A 14,467-nucleotide genomic window follows, 5' to 3' on the forward strand; every position below is an offset into this window, starting at 1 on the left:
GCTTCAAGCAGCTCTCTCCTCTGAGGAACCCTGTGAGGCACAGCTCTGAGTCTTGTCATACTTTCCAGGTGAGGAGCCTGGCACTAGAGCCAAATAGTGTACCCAGAGTCTCATGGGAGTCCGTAGAAGAAAAGGTGTAACATACCTCTGACCTATGGACAGAAAAACACTTCTTTTCAAAACAAGTAAGGGAGACAGCTCTGTGGTTAAGGATACTTTCTGCTCTTCCAGATGACCCAGGCTCAGTTCCTAGCATCCATGTCAGGCAGCACATTGCTGTCTGTGGCTCCAGCTCCAGTGAGCTGATGCCTCTGGTTTCTAGGGTAGTTGCACTCATGTGCACACAGCCAGGGCTATACAGAGAAAACCCTGCAAGAGGGGGAGGGAGGGAGGAAGACAAAAAAGAAGGAAGAACAAAAGCGGGGTAGGGGGGCTCTAGAGACCAGTTCAGAGGTTCAGACCACTGGCTACTTTTCCAAAGGGTTTGATTCCCAGCACCCAATAACTCCAGTTCCAGGTAATTTGACACCTTCTGGCCTCTGCACCAGACATACACACAGTGCACAAATTTACATGCATGCAAAGGTAAGAATAATAAAAATCAGAAACTTTAATGCACAAATAATTGAAGTGGTCACATTGTTGTCCTTTGGGGTGAGTGTAGCGTGGTAGGACAGTACACGTTTAGCATGCTGATGCTCTGGCTTCTCCACCAGCACTGTAGAAAGCCTGGGTGTCAGACCATGTAAGTTGTGATTAGCCTGGTAAGCTGCCCCAAAGTCAGGAAATTCATGTGCAAGTCCAGGCCAAGGCTTGGATCTGAGGAGACATGCCTTCCTTTTGCAATCTATTTGAATCTGGTGAAGTGTGAATTCAGGCAGAGCAGAACACAGCTAAGCTTCCAGCTCTAAGAGTCAGGAATGTGCCTGCTGTATCTCCACCAAGAGCTGCCCACAGGCAACTCTGGCTCCCATTCTCTGCTGCTCTTGCTCTTGGCTCCTTGTCCCTTCCTAGTGCCTGTTCTTGTCATGTGCTGCTGGAGAGCAGCAGAAGGCTTTTCACCTGGCTTAGCAGTGGGTATCTCTTGCCAGGAGCACGTGCGAGTGGTGGGCTTGGCCTTAAGCGCACGGTAGAACTAAAGGCTCCTGTTCCTTCAAACAGGTTCTCTTCACACCTCCACCGACTCTGCGGGGTGCCATGTGCAGTCGTGGACATGTTTCCCCAATTCCTCATTTCTAGGAGTGTTCTGAAACTCTTGTACGTTTCTTTTTCTGTTTTGCACACTTGGCCTCAAGAGTGTTGAAGTCCTACCGGTATGTACGGTGACACGGACCGCTCTTTCTCAGACACCAGCCACATTACATTGTCCCTCTCAGTTCCTACCTGCGTGTGGCCCTTTCCTCTCGTGGTTCCCCAGTCACTGTCTGCATTTCTGTGATCCTTCCACCCTGAGCATGCTCAGCCCCAGGGCTTGCCACCGTGGCAGTCATGACTTCAGAGCCATTTGCATGTGACCTCATCCTCTGGCCCTGGACATTGTGCCTAGTATGTAATGCACCTAACTTCCTCTCTCCTGTAGTGAGGAAGAAAAACTGTCTACCTCTCAAGATGCTGCTTGCAAAGATGCAGAAGAGACCCCCGAGCCAGCAGAGGCCAAGTGCCCAGCTCCCCTGACTCCCAGCAGTAGTCCCGAGCAAAGGTAACCACCCTGCTTCACCCTCTGAAGGCTCTACCCTGCCTCAGCTTCACACCTGGAAGGTAGAAGGGAGTCAGCTGTTAGGCTTGGGGGCCTGAAAGGTCTTTGCAGCTGTGCCCAAGCCTTTAGCAGTGTGCTAGGGCACAGGGACATTTCTCAGGTCTCAGGTAGTCAGATGCCCAAGCCAAGCTCTAAGAACAGCACCTATCTTTGCAGCCTGAGTCCTGGGCTCCAGCTTGGATGATTGAGAACGCTTGCTCTGCAGGAAGGTTCTGGAGAGTTTGGCTCAGGCCAAACTCAAGTTGATGAGGCCATTATTTGAATGGTGTTAAGCTCTCCAGGAATGGAGTCCTCAGTGGTCCTGTGAACTGCCTCATTTCCTCATCACACTTGTGACACTTGAGGGCTTGACTTCTCTGAGGCCCTTTGCCATGTACTGCAAAAGACTTCAGCCCTAGAAGGAGTGCCCCAGGGGATCAGTCCGTAGAGGGCTGGTACCTGTGAGTAGGCGTGTCTTAGTGCCAAAGCCATGTGATTTGGATGTGGTGTTTTCTTTCTAGTCACCTTTTGCTTAGATTGAACCAATGGTCAGAAAAGATAGGCCAAGCCAAGGCCTCGGCTGCAGAGGGCCCACGCCCATACACTCAGCCTGGAAGGTAGAGCCAGGTCGCCAAGGAGTCGCAGGAGCCTACATCAGAAGATGAATGAGCATATGCCCTGGACAGCAAGGGACTTTGTTCAGCTCCTCTCAGAGCTCACTTCTTCCTTCTGGAAGGAATAACGTGACCTGTAAAGCAGTTGCATGGGCATTGGACTTGGTCCTGGCTAGCCTCCCCAGTGGACTGTGCTCTGCAGAATCAGTGGGCAGGAACCAGTGGGCACACTTATTATTCCTGGTTTAGAAGCCCTTATTCATGGCAGCCTTCTGCCCTGTTTGTATTCAGAAATTCTAGTCAAAATGAAGGATGGATTTATGATTTTTAAAAAAGTCTTTTTGCCTACAAAATCAATTATAAGTACTGTGTGAGCAGGTTGCTTTTAGGAAGGCTTGGGGAGAAAAGGCACTGGCTAGGTTTCTAGCTATTTGGGAAGGCCTTCTTTCCTTGGGTTTGCAGGGTGTCTTCACATGGTTACATCAGCCCCTGGAGCATAGATTGGAGAGTTTGTTCTTAATATGTTAGAGTCATACAAGTGGCCCAGGATTGCTTTTTTGCTTATATAGTGAAGACTTCCTTGCCAAAGGATACCCATTTAGGTTCCGTTCAAGCTGTCATGAAAGGCCCTGCCCTTCCTCACCCATTCCTGGCCAGAACAGGAGTCACTGGTGAAGCCACAGTAGGCAGGTATCTTGTAGCTCAAGGAATACGCTCCAGAAGAAACTGTAGGGCTGTGTGCAGAAGGTTGGGGGTCAAGGCTTGGTGAGCTGGTGCTGGAGGGGCTCAGTGTGCTGCCAGCACTCTTGTTGGAAGCAGCCAGGAGTGTGGGAAAGAGTGCAAACAGCAGCCTTTGCCAGGCTCACTCTGCTCTGGGGCTGGGCCTTGCCAGGACCATTCTTTACTTCAGTCTGAGGACTTTGCATTACCACCATATCTGGCTGCACAGTTGTTCTGTTAGTGTTTTGCACACATCATACTTACAAGCTCTGGATGGGCACTATTGTCCCCTTTCTGCTGAGGAGAAAGCAGAGCTGAGAGGTTAGGAAACATGTTTAAAATATACAGCTTGTGGACTGCAGGTGCACCCACTCCCAGCTCTGTCTGGCTCTAGAATCCTCAGGCCCTCTGCCTCATACAGCGAGGCACCGTCATGTGTAATTAGAGTATAGTATTGGGGGCACTCGTGGTACCTGTTAGGACTGGCAGGGAAGGCAGTCCAGTCAGAAAGGATTTGTGTCCTTCTGGCCACAGCCTAGCTAAGTTTCTTCAGATGCCTTAGGTTGTGGATTTGGCAGAAGAGCCATTTCTGCTCCCTCCCTCTCTGTTCAGCTGCTTCTGCTCTGTGGGGGCCAGCATCTAGCTGTGCCCTTTTGTCCTCAGTAGTTACCCTTCCTTCTCATTTCCTAGCATTCCAGGTGAAAGTCAGTTTGCACCCATATAGGACAACAGTTTCCAAAGCACACAGCTGGCACCAGCAGTGTGAACACTAAACTGTTGTATGAATTGAACATGCAGTTCTGAGAGGCTGAGGTGGGAGCTTCCATCACCACTGGCAGCCATGGGCCCATGTGGAGGGTGGGCAAAGCTAACTTGGTCCTGCTCAGCTTCCAGTGCCTCAGGTGTCTGTCTCCTCCTCTGCAGGACCGACCAGCCAAGCATGCCAAGTGACCCGTCAGTTAATGGCCCTGTATGATGAGTGATGTCCACTGCTGCTGACTGAGGACTGCAGGCCACCACCACCCAGGGGCTCTAGAGGGCTCACCCAGAGCTACCGAGCCACCACTACTGCACTCGGCAAGAGATCAGAACCAGCAGCCTTTCTGTTCTAGATTCTAAGACGCTGTACAGAGAGACTCAGACGTGTAAAAACACTGCACATTGACAAATACCAAGAATTTTTTTGCGTATGTTTATATTGTATTGATCTAAATACTGGGTAGCCTGTGACACCAGATCTTGCCGCCCATGTAATAATAGTAATGATACATAGTTCAGATGGTTGTAAGAATAGTTTTATAAAGTGACTACACAGATCTATTGTATTCGAAACATAACTATTTGACAATTATTAGTGTGACCAAAGTATTAGGCAGTTTTCATACATTTTCCACCTTGTACAAAATTCTGAATTCATTTTTCTTCCAGGTTGGCACGGAGCTGTCGATGGAAAAGCCCTCTGCGTGTTATATTTTGGTTGTTCTGACTTACAAAGTGATTTTGAATAAGAAATACTTGGTGTTTTTTATAACCCACTTTCAATTGGTAACTGTTTTCTGTATTGTTTCAGGCGGATCAAATGCTTGAGTCTTGGTGGAGATTAAGTATTTATTGCTACAATTTAGTTGATGAATTGCTGTTCTTGTAAAGCCATATGTTCTGTTAAGGTCTGGTTTGCTCAGAGCGTTTCTTTCTGCAGGTGAAACACTAGAATATTGGAGTGTACATGGCTGTGGTTAGAATTTTAGGGGGGTTGGGGGGTGTTTGTTTTTTGTTTTGTTTTGGTAGTTCATCCGCCTTTTAACCCATTCACCAAAATGTCCCTTGTCAGCAAGTATCACTGATGGCCATTTCAGAGTGGTCTGCACCCACACTGCCCTGTGTCACAGAGGTGAGTCTGGAATGCTCATGCGGTGACGGGGTAGAGTGTGCCCATCACGCGGGCTGGCTGTAACAGAATCACAACCTGGCATCCAAGCATGTTTCTTGTTTTACTGTACCTTGTGAGGTTTTCACTTGTAAACCAGTGGATTTTAGAACTGGTTTGTGTGTATATAGTGATTATGGATACTAATTCAGTGTAATTTATAATTTTCTATGTCAGCGTAAACACATCCTAGCCTCCTCCAACAGCTGAAGCAATGGCCTGTGCACTGCCGCGGCATCGGGCGAAGAGCTCAGTCACCGCGCCTCTTGCACTTTTAGATGCAGATCAGTTTTTCATTCTATAATAGAAAATACTCACATATTTTTACATCATTTGTTTTTTCCTGACCAGTATTTAAAACCAAAAGGATATTCTGAAAAAATGGCCAACAAGTTTTTTAGAACCAGCATCCCAAGCAGTGTGCCTACATGACATCGCATATGGAGATAGAGTCGAGTGTCCAATGCCTTACTCCTTACTCGCTTCTCACTGTACACAGTGCAAGGGACCACCTCAGGTGGCCGAGGCAGGCCTGGTCACCAGGCTCAGTGGGCAGCAGGAAGCCCTGGGACTGGTGGCGAGGGGCTCGGTGGCCTGTGCCCGCCCGCTCAGGACCCTTCAGTCACAGCTCCTTCAGAAGAGACTGCGTTCTCTGGAACCTGGTGCCACCAGAGGACAGGGCTCCTTCTGCTCGTCTCAGGGATGGTTGACCTGCGTGGCCCAGGACCTCACATTGCTGGCGGATGGCATTCTCCTGTCTCACCTGGTTGACAAGCCTTGCTGACCACAGCCAGGACTTGGCTCCTAGTCAGCCCACACTGCCTCCTTGCTGTCCACTGGGAAAGGAACACTTGGGTATTGTGCTTGGGAAAAGACTTTAGGTTTGCCTGTCTTAGGGAGAGGCTGTGAGGGTGAAAGGGGACAAGGTGTGTTGGGTTGGAGGGTGCCAGCCAGGGCTTGTGTTGAGTTCCTGCTCCTTTTCATTTCTGTGTATTGGCCGAATGAATTGCAAGACTAACAGACGTCTACAGTACAGTACCTGTATCACAAGTAATAACAAAATAAAGCCTGATGCTTTGTTTCTATAAAGTTCCTCCTGAGCCTTTTTGGGGTTCTAGTAGCCACATAGTGAGCCTCTGCCAAGAAGTCCTCTTTAGCTTTCATCTGTCCTTGGCTCTTGGGCATGCCAGCTACTGTGACCCCCACACGCCTTCAGCCTCCAGTGCCTAACAAGTTTGCTTGGCACATTGTTGCTAAGAGGGAACCACCACCACTTGCCATCTTGAGATAGTCTGTCTGGTCCTCCTGCTTATCAGCTTGCCATATGTCTCCCTCCCTGCCCTACTTGCTGTTATTGCCAGCAAACAGCATTAATGACAGTTCTACAGATTCCCATTGCTGTCATTAAAGAGTACTCCCTGCTAAACACATGGTGCAGGAAGAGAGACAATTTTGGTATGTTTTTTTGAGACTATATAGTCCTGACTATCCTGAAACTTGAGGCCCTCGAACGCACAGAGATCCTTCTGGCTCTGCCTTTAGTCTTATGGGATTAATGGTGTCTGCCAGTGCACCTGGCTGAAGTGAGAAATAACTTGAAACCTCACATGCACAGCATGGCACTGTGTGCCAGTCAACTCACATATAAAATACATGGTGGTATTTTTACTAAACTGGGCTGGGTGTGGTGGCACTTGCCTTTAATCCGGCACTTGGGAGCAGGAGGGTCTCTGTGAGTTTGAAGCCAGCCTGGTCTAGGAAACAAGTCCAGGACAGCCAAGGCTCTGTTCCACAGAGAAACCCTGTCTCAGAAAAAACAAAACCTGACTGGACTGAAGCTTGCCTATAATCCAGTTCAGAGCCGCTGTGGCTTATCTAAACTGTCATTTCTGTGTGTGAGGTTGCTCATGTGCCACCATGCATGTTGTAGAACTCAAATGACAGCCTGGGAGAATTGGCTCTCTTCCTAATGCTGCGAACTTTTAATACAGTTCTTCATGTTGTGGTGACCCCCAGCCATAAACTTATTTTTGTTGCTAATCCATAACTAATTTTGCTACTGTTACAAATCGCAGTTGTAAGTTGTAATCTGATAAGCAGGATAGCTGATATATATAACCCCCATGAAAGGGTTGCTCAACCCCAAAGGGGTCATGACTGAGAACCATTGGTCTAAGGTATTGGATTCAAGTTGATGGGCAAGCCCCGTCACCTGCTGAGCCTTCTCGCTGGCTGGGAGACCACCTCAAAAGCAGCAGTAGAAATTGTGGTATGTCATTCCCTCTATTTGCATTGAGAGTGTGTGTCATTCCCTCCCCCGCAGCCCCCTCTTGTTGCTGCCCTAGCAAGGCCTGTACTCTGCCCGTCACACACATGACTTCATGTTCCTTCTGGATTGGGCAGGATGGTTCTCTGCTTGTCTTTTGGCTCCTGGGCACCGGCGGGTGGCTCCTGATGATGGGGAAGGCACTACCAGAGCTGGGCTCCTGCTTCCTGTTGGCCTTTTGCTGCATTTACTCATCCTGCTGGTCCATATTCGTAAAGTAGGATGGTTTAATTGTCCTGGGTTGGGGTCTACTACAGCCCGTGTGCCAGGCTTGGTACACCACTTGAACAGGCAAGTAAAACTGGACAAGACTGCTCTTGATGAGGACCCAGATTCAATTCCAACCTCTTCAGGCCACTCACAACCATCTATGTGTAACTCAAGTTCCAGAGACTACCCAGCACCCTCTTCTCATCTCTGCGGGCACTGTAGGCACATGGGCACATAGAATTACCTGGCAAGAAGCAGCTCAGGCACACATGGGAGCACATGAGGGCAAACAGGAATTGTGTGGTAACGCACGCCTTTGTTCCCTGCACTTGGGAGGCAGAAGCAGGGAGACCTCTGAGTGTGAGGCCAGCCTGGTCTACAAAGTGAGTTCCAGGACAGCTAGGGCTACACAGAGATTCAGGCGCTAGTGAAAGCACGAAGCATTGGGACCTCTGCTGTCACTACTGTAAATGATGCGCCCATTTAGAAAGTTGCTGAGCATTTGTTCTGGCTGTTGTGGAGGTGCTTTCTTAATTATGCCAGCAAACTGCCTTATAATTCCACAGCTTAGATGCTCATGTGACAACATGCCCACAATATATTTGTCCAGAGAAGTTTATTGTAACTTTATTGAGATAACTATCCAGTGACCAGAAATGACAAATGACAGTGCAGTCACATACTGGAATTCTACCCAACCCGAACCCCCAGGAATGAACTATCTATGATGGGTAGTGTGCCTGAACCTCAAAGTGTAGTGTAAATGGAGACCCAGCATGTGCAGGTCTACCTTTCTGCAAAGCAATGGGGCAGACCATTTTATGGTACTATAAATAAGAACTCACAAGGAGGTGTTCTTTCATTTTCTGCTGCCATTAGCAATGCTGCAGACCATAAGTTATACTGAGGTTTACCTTGGCTTCTGGTCCAAGGTTATGACTGCAAGATTTTTAACAGCCCCAGGTATCCTGTGGGGGGAAAGAACACGTGTATGTGTCCTTTTCTGGCCTCCTCGGCTAATGGGGCTACACCCTGGTCACATCATCAGATCTTAATCTCTCTTCCCTCCTTCCCTCCCTCCCTCCCTCTCTCTCTCTCTCTCTCTCTTGCACACTCACACACACACACCAGACTTCATCCCTAGACACTAAAGTCAGATCAAGCCCCTCCACTTCTCCCTCAGTGGGGATTCAACTCAAAAAATGACTTTTAGAGGACACACCTGGCTCAAACCACAGCAGGAGACTTGGCAGTAATGGGCGTTGGGGCTGATAACATTTGCCACTCTTATGTATGCTGAACTTTGTGTCAATACAATCGTAGGTGATCTCTAAATGGTCCTGTGATCATTTCCATCTGAGGCAGAAGCTACACTTCCTCTGGGGTCTAGCCAGAGGACTGCTGCTAAAGAAACAAAGCTGTGGTTGCCACAGATGCCCGCTGTATAGCAGGGTCTTGACTCCCTTGGTGAGCTGGAAACACCTGCCAAACACAGGCTTCTCTCATCTCCTGCTCAAGGGAAGGAAGGGCTTGACCGCCAGCACAACAGAGCAGTGACAGCCACAGCAGTTGAGTTGACAGGTCAAAGCTAAAGGGTAGCAAGGAGGCCACTTGCTTAACTGCTGAAGAGCCAGTGATCAAATGAGTCTCCAGGACAAGAACAAGAAAAGAGACAAAGTAGAGAAAAGCTGAATAGTCCAGGCTGAAGGATAGGAAGCTGGGAAAGCCCCAGAAGGAAAACTGCAGGCACTAATTGCTGGAGGAATATGGAAAAGTTGTCAAGCCTTTAGAACCAACAAGCTGCTGTCAAGCAAGGGCTGAGCAATTCCAATGTCTAGGTTTGTACCAAAGTTGCAGAGAATCAATGAATCTCCCTGGACCTGCACAAAAACTGTAACACTAGAGGGCGCCATGCACTGGTCTTCTGTCTGCGCCTGTTCTTTGTTGTCAAATGTTAACCATACAAAAAGCTGCTGTAGCATTTTAGAGCATCTCCCTGGACACCTGTAGTTTCTGAGCAAACCAAAGAGGAATAGTCAGGAAGCTCTCCAGTTCAAGTCTGGCCTGCATATATAGTGAGACTTCAACCCACATTGTACTCAGTGGTGAAAACCTCTAAGTTTGCCAATGTCAGAAACAGCTAGTACTTCTCTTGCACACAGTATTGAACATTCTCATCAGAGCAATTAGACAAGAAAAACAAAAGGAATTAAGCATCAAAGGAAGAATGGGGAGCAGGGGACCTCAGTGGATAAAGCACTTGCCATACAAGCAGGAAAACCCGTGTTCAGATCCTCGGAAGTCATATAGATGCCAGACAGGTGTGACAGCTTGCCTTGTAGGTCAGAGGTGGACTCTCCAAGCTGACTAGCTAGAAGGGTCAGATCAGTGAACCCTGGATTTAACTGAGACCCTGCCTAATGGGTAAGATGGAAGAGTGAACAAGACCCTTAACATCAACCTCAGACCTCCCGAGTACACATGCCCACATACCTGTATACGTGCCTGTCCCCAAACAGGCAAACACATGTGCACACCACATGTACTTGGTCTATATTGACTGGAGAACAACTAGTTTTGGTTTTGACTAAATTTTTAGTAAGTATACAGCAAGCCAAAGTAAGGGAGTAAAGAGAAAATAAAAGATCATCAGATCAGGTGCTCAAAAACTTGTAGGAGGCTGAGCGGTGGTGGCGCACACCTTTAATTCCAGCACTCGGGAGGCAGAGGCAGGCGGATTTCTGAGTTCGAGGCCAGTCTAGTCTACAAAGTGAGTTCCAGGACAGCCAGGGCTACACAGAGAAACCCTGTCTCAGAAAAAAACAAAAACAAAACTTGTAGGAGACAGTAGCTAGGGAGTCCTGTTAAGGCAGCCTATTAAATCACCTGTTTGCAGATGTTATGGTTTGTACACAGAAAACCCTAATACCCATACAAAGCTTCTAGAAGTAGTAGGCAAACTCAGCAGAGCATCGGGTACGAAAGACAACACATACACAAGTGGGGATAGAGAGGTGGCTCAGTGGTTAAAGGCACTTGCTCTTGAGGGGGACCCAGCTTCAATTCCTAGTGCCCAGCTCACAACCCTCCCTAACTTCAGTGCCAGGGGATTCAGCACTGTTCTCCTGAGCTCTACAAATGCAAGGCTTGCACATGGCTCACAGTCATGCATGCAGGCAAAACCCTCATGGAGGGAGGAAGGGAGGAAGGGGAGGAGAGCTTGTCTGTAACTGGGAATCAAGCCCAGGTGATGTACGTTAAGTGCTCCACCATTGAGCTGTGCTCCCTGTCCTTATCCTTTCTCAGTGTCCAGTGGTTGGGTCTGCAATCTGAAGCCTTTTACAGATGTCAGGGGCTGGCTAGCTAGAAAATGCTGGCCCAGAAGCAAGGCTATGTTAAAAGCACCTTGCACTATTTCTTGTACCTTGGTAGCAGGGAAGTAAAGGATCCAGATTAGTAGTTTCCAAAAGCCTCATTCAGCTTGTGGAGAAATAGTGCAGGCATCTTACCCTCCTTGAGTGATCTTTTGACGAGTAAGCTTTTCTGCCCCATCTTTTCTCCCTGCAGCAGGCTTTCTATCATCCTGTGTCTGTGGCCCTTGTTCTGACCCCAAGCAGTAGGCTTTGGGCCTGGGTGAATCTGTGTGCTGGGCAGGCAATCAATAGGACACTAAGGATAGCTCGTCTCCATGCTTGTAGCATCTTCTCAGATACTCTGCACCCCACTGCCCTGCACACCAGGGTGTAGAAAGTGAGATAGGCCTTTCCACAGAAGAGCACAAGGTTAGGGCTGAGAGTCACTGGTACACTGGAGAACCTTGGACATGCTTCCTAGAGCTTCCTGGCTGAGGAGGCATGGACTTCAGCTGTGGCCATGTGCCCAGGCACTTCCTTTAAAGGTGTGCCAGAGGCATAGCGCCAAGCTGATAGATTCCTGCCTCTCCTATGCTGCTTAGAGCTGGTTTCCTTTTTGTTTTGTTTTGGTTTTTTCTGTTATCTCTTTGTTTATGTTCACCTCTTTTTCCTGGTAGGGAGCCACCTAGGCCTGTGCATAAGGACTTAGGGCGTGTACCTTGATTCTTACAAAACAGGTACAAGTGAGGGATTGTGATTCAGTTTATGCTCTCGTGCCTTGGACATAGTTCTCTGGCTTGTACTGAAGTCAGATAGTGTTCCAGTGAAATATTACTTTGTTTTCTTAGATTCTTAAGGCCAAGACAAAGTTCGTAGCTGTGATGAAAGGATGGACCATCTAGAGACTGCTGTATCCAGGGATCCGTCCCATAATCAGCTTCTAAACGCTGACACCATTGCATACACTAGCAAGATCTTGCTGAAAGGACCCAAATATAGCTGTCTCTTGTGAGACGATGCCGGGGCCTAGCAAACACAGGAGTGGATGTTCACAGTCAGCTATTGGATGTATCACAGGGCTCCCAATGGAGAAGCTAGAGAAAGTACCCAAGGAGCTAAAGGGATCTGCAACCCTATTGTTGGAACAACATGATGTACTAACCGGAACCCTGGAGCTCTTGTCTCTAGCTGCATATGTATCGAAAGATGGCCTAGTCGGCCATCAATGGAAAGAGAGGCCCATTGGACTTGCAAACTTTATATGCCCCAATATAGGGGAATGCCAGGGCCAAAAGAATGGGAATGGGTGGGTAGGGAAGTGGGGGGCGCTATGGGGGACTTTTGGGATAGTATTGGAAATGTAATTGAGGAAATTATGTAATAAAAATATTAAAAAAAAAAAAAAAAAAAAAGATTCTTAAGGCCAGGCTTGTACTGAAGTCAGATGGTGTTCCAGTGAAATATTACTTTGTTTTCTTAGATTCTTAAGACCAAACTTATTTCAATTCTGTAAAAATATTTTATTATAGTTTTAAATTATGTGCCTAAGTATCTACAGAGGCCAGAAGAAGTTGGTGGAGCCCTGAAGCTGGAGATGCGAGTCACCCAATGTGTGCTGGGAATCAAACACCCAGGTTCTTTGTATGAACAGCTCTTAACCACTGAGCCAGCTTGACAGCCCCTATATTTTTTTATTTTCTTTTTAAAAATCTTTTCAGTGTGTAGTGTATATGCATATGTGCCCACATGTACATTTGAGGCCAGAAGCGATACTGGGTATCTTCATCATTTTCCATTGTGTTTTTGAGATGGAGCCTTTGAACCTAGCCCTTGCTGGTTTGCCTGACTTGGTAGCGAGCTGGAGGTCCTCCTTTTTTTTTTTTTTTTTTTTTTTTTTTGCAGGCCCCTCTCCTGCACTGGCTGTGCAGCCATGTGCAGCCACAGCAGGCTCTTATGTGGGGGCTGGGATTAGAGTCAGATCTTTATGCTGAGATAGGCATTTAAGCAACTGAGACATCTCCCCAGTCCCTTATTTTTCTTTAATTCTTTTTAGTCTGTAAATTTTTGGTCAAAGTAATGAGATTTGAGTCCAACCTCTGATTTTGGGTAGAAAAAGCATTCTAAACTGCCCCTAAATCGACCTAAGTTTACCACAATGCATGGCCTCTCTTCTGTGATGAAGCACTGACCCAGGCAACTCAGGGAAGAAAGGCTTGTTTCATCTTATACTTCTGGAAAATGGTCTATTGTTGAAGGGAGTCAGGGCAGGATATCAACACAGAAACCATAGCAGAAGTCATGGAGGAACACAACTTACTGGCTTGCTCTCCATGACTTGCTTCCTTATACCATTGTGGGTAGAGCTAAGCCCTTCCCCATCAATCAACAATTGAAAAATGCCTACAGACAGGATCACAGGCCATTCTTGATGGAAACTGTTTCTTAGGTGAGGTCTTCTCTTCACAGGTGTCACAAGTTTGGGTCAAGCTGACAAAAAATAAAATAATCAGGACAATGTACTATTTATTGTCTCTTAAGAGTTGATGCAGGGGGCTAGAGCGATGGCTCAGTTGGTTAAGAGCACTGACTGCTCTTACAGAGGTCCTGAGTTCAATTCCCAGAAACCATATGGTGGCTCACAACCATCTGTAATGGAATCCGATGCACTCTTCTGATGTGTCTGAAGACAGCTGCAGTGTACTCATATAAACAAAAATAAATAAATCTTTTAAAAAAGAAAGAGTTGTTGCAGGAGCTAGAAGGATGGCTCAGCAGCTAAGAGGTAAATGCTGCAAAGGACATGAATTCAATTCCTACCACCCAGTCAGGAAGCTCATTATACCTAGTGCTCAAGCTTCAGGGGACTCAGCGCCCTCTTCTGGCCTCCTCAGATACCTGCATGCACTGGTACACACACACACACACACACACACACACACACACACACACACACACCTGGGACTCAGCGCCCTCGTCTGGCCTCCGCAGATACCTGCATGCACTAGTACACACACACACACACACACACACACACACACACACACCTGTCTGTTACCTGGATGCCTTCAGGAAGCCATCAGTTCCAGAAACTTCCAAACCATGATCCACAATCTTCCTGAAGACCCATCAAAGAGGATGAAACTGTGAACTGAAGTTTTCAGGGAGGAAAAAAAGGCCACTCCTCTGCTTAAGGTGCCACAGAGCTCACCCACTGCTCATGACTTCTGTGGCTGGAGCTGGAGAGACTGCGTGAGGGTTAAGAGCACTTGTTGCTCCTGCAGTAGACCTGATTTATGCTCCCAGCACCCAGCTGGGTGGTTCACAGTTGCTGCTTAACACCAGCAGAACACCAGGGTTCTGCTGCCCTCTACAGTCCATGCTTATGGTGCACACTCCAATGGGCAGGCATGCACAGGGACACAGAAATAGAAGTCAAATCAACACTAAGAAGCAGAAGAAAATACCCTCTGTACTGTCCCTTTAGTGGTCCAGATTGAACCAGGGAGGACATTTGTATGGCAGGAAGCCACCTGCTCAAGTTGGGAAGCATGTCATGGAATCTTCAGTCTTTTGGTGGTGGTG

The 14,467-nt window shown here is 47.7% G+C and overlaps 1 protein-coding gene across 12 annotated transcripts in view; it reads left to right on the forward strand.

The window, feature by feature from the left end:
- Ppp6r3 (protein phosphatase 6 regulatory subunit 3) overlaps window positions 1-6,085 on the forward strand; it is a 120,251-nt gene extending 114,166 nt beyond the window's left edge. For 7 of the 12 annotated variants that reach the window (XM_029472604.2, XM_029472608.2, XM_029472611.2 and 4 more), the window contains 3 exons: window positions 1,296-1,313; window positions 1,580-1,699; window positions 3,994-6,085. In XM_029472604.2, coding sequence (XP_029328464.1) covers window positions 1,296-1,313; window positions 1,580-1,699; window positions 3,994-4,045 — 190 coding nt within the window. In that variant the 3' untranslated portion in view covers window positions 4,046-6,085. The remainder of the gene's footprint in view (window positions 1-1,295; window positions 1,314-1,579; window positions 1,700-3,993) is intronic. The other 5 variants (XM_029472607.2, XM_029472610.2, XM_029472612.2 and 2 more) reach the window with 1 other exon arrangement.
- The last annotated feature ends 8,382 nt before the right edge of the window (window positions 6,086-14,467 follow it).

Source organism: Mus caroli, unplaced genomic scaffold (assembly GCF_978045245.1).
Source record: "Mus caroli unplaced genomic scaffold, Mus_caroli_1 scaffold_20, whole genome shotgun sequence".
Taxonomy (NCBI): Eukaryota; Metazoa; Chordata; class Mammalia; order Rodentia; family Muridae; genus Mus; species Mus caroli.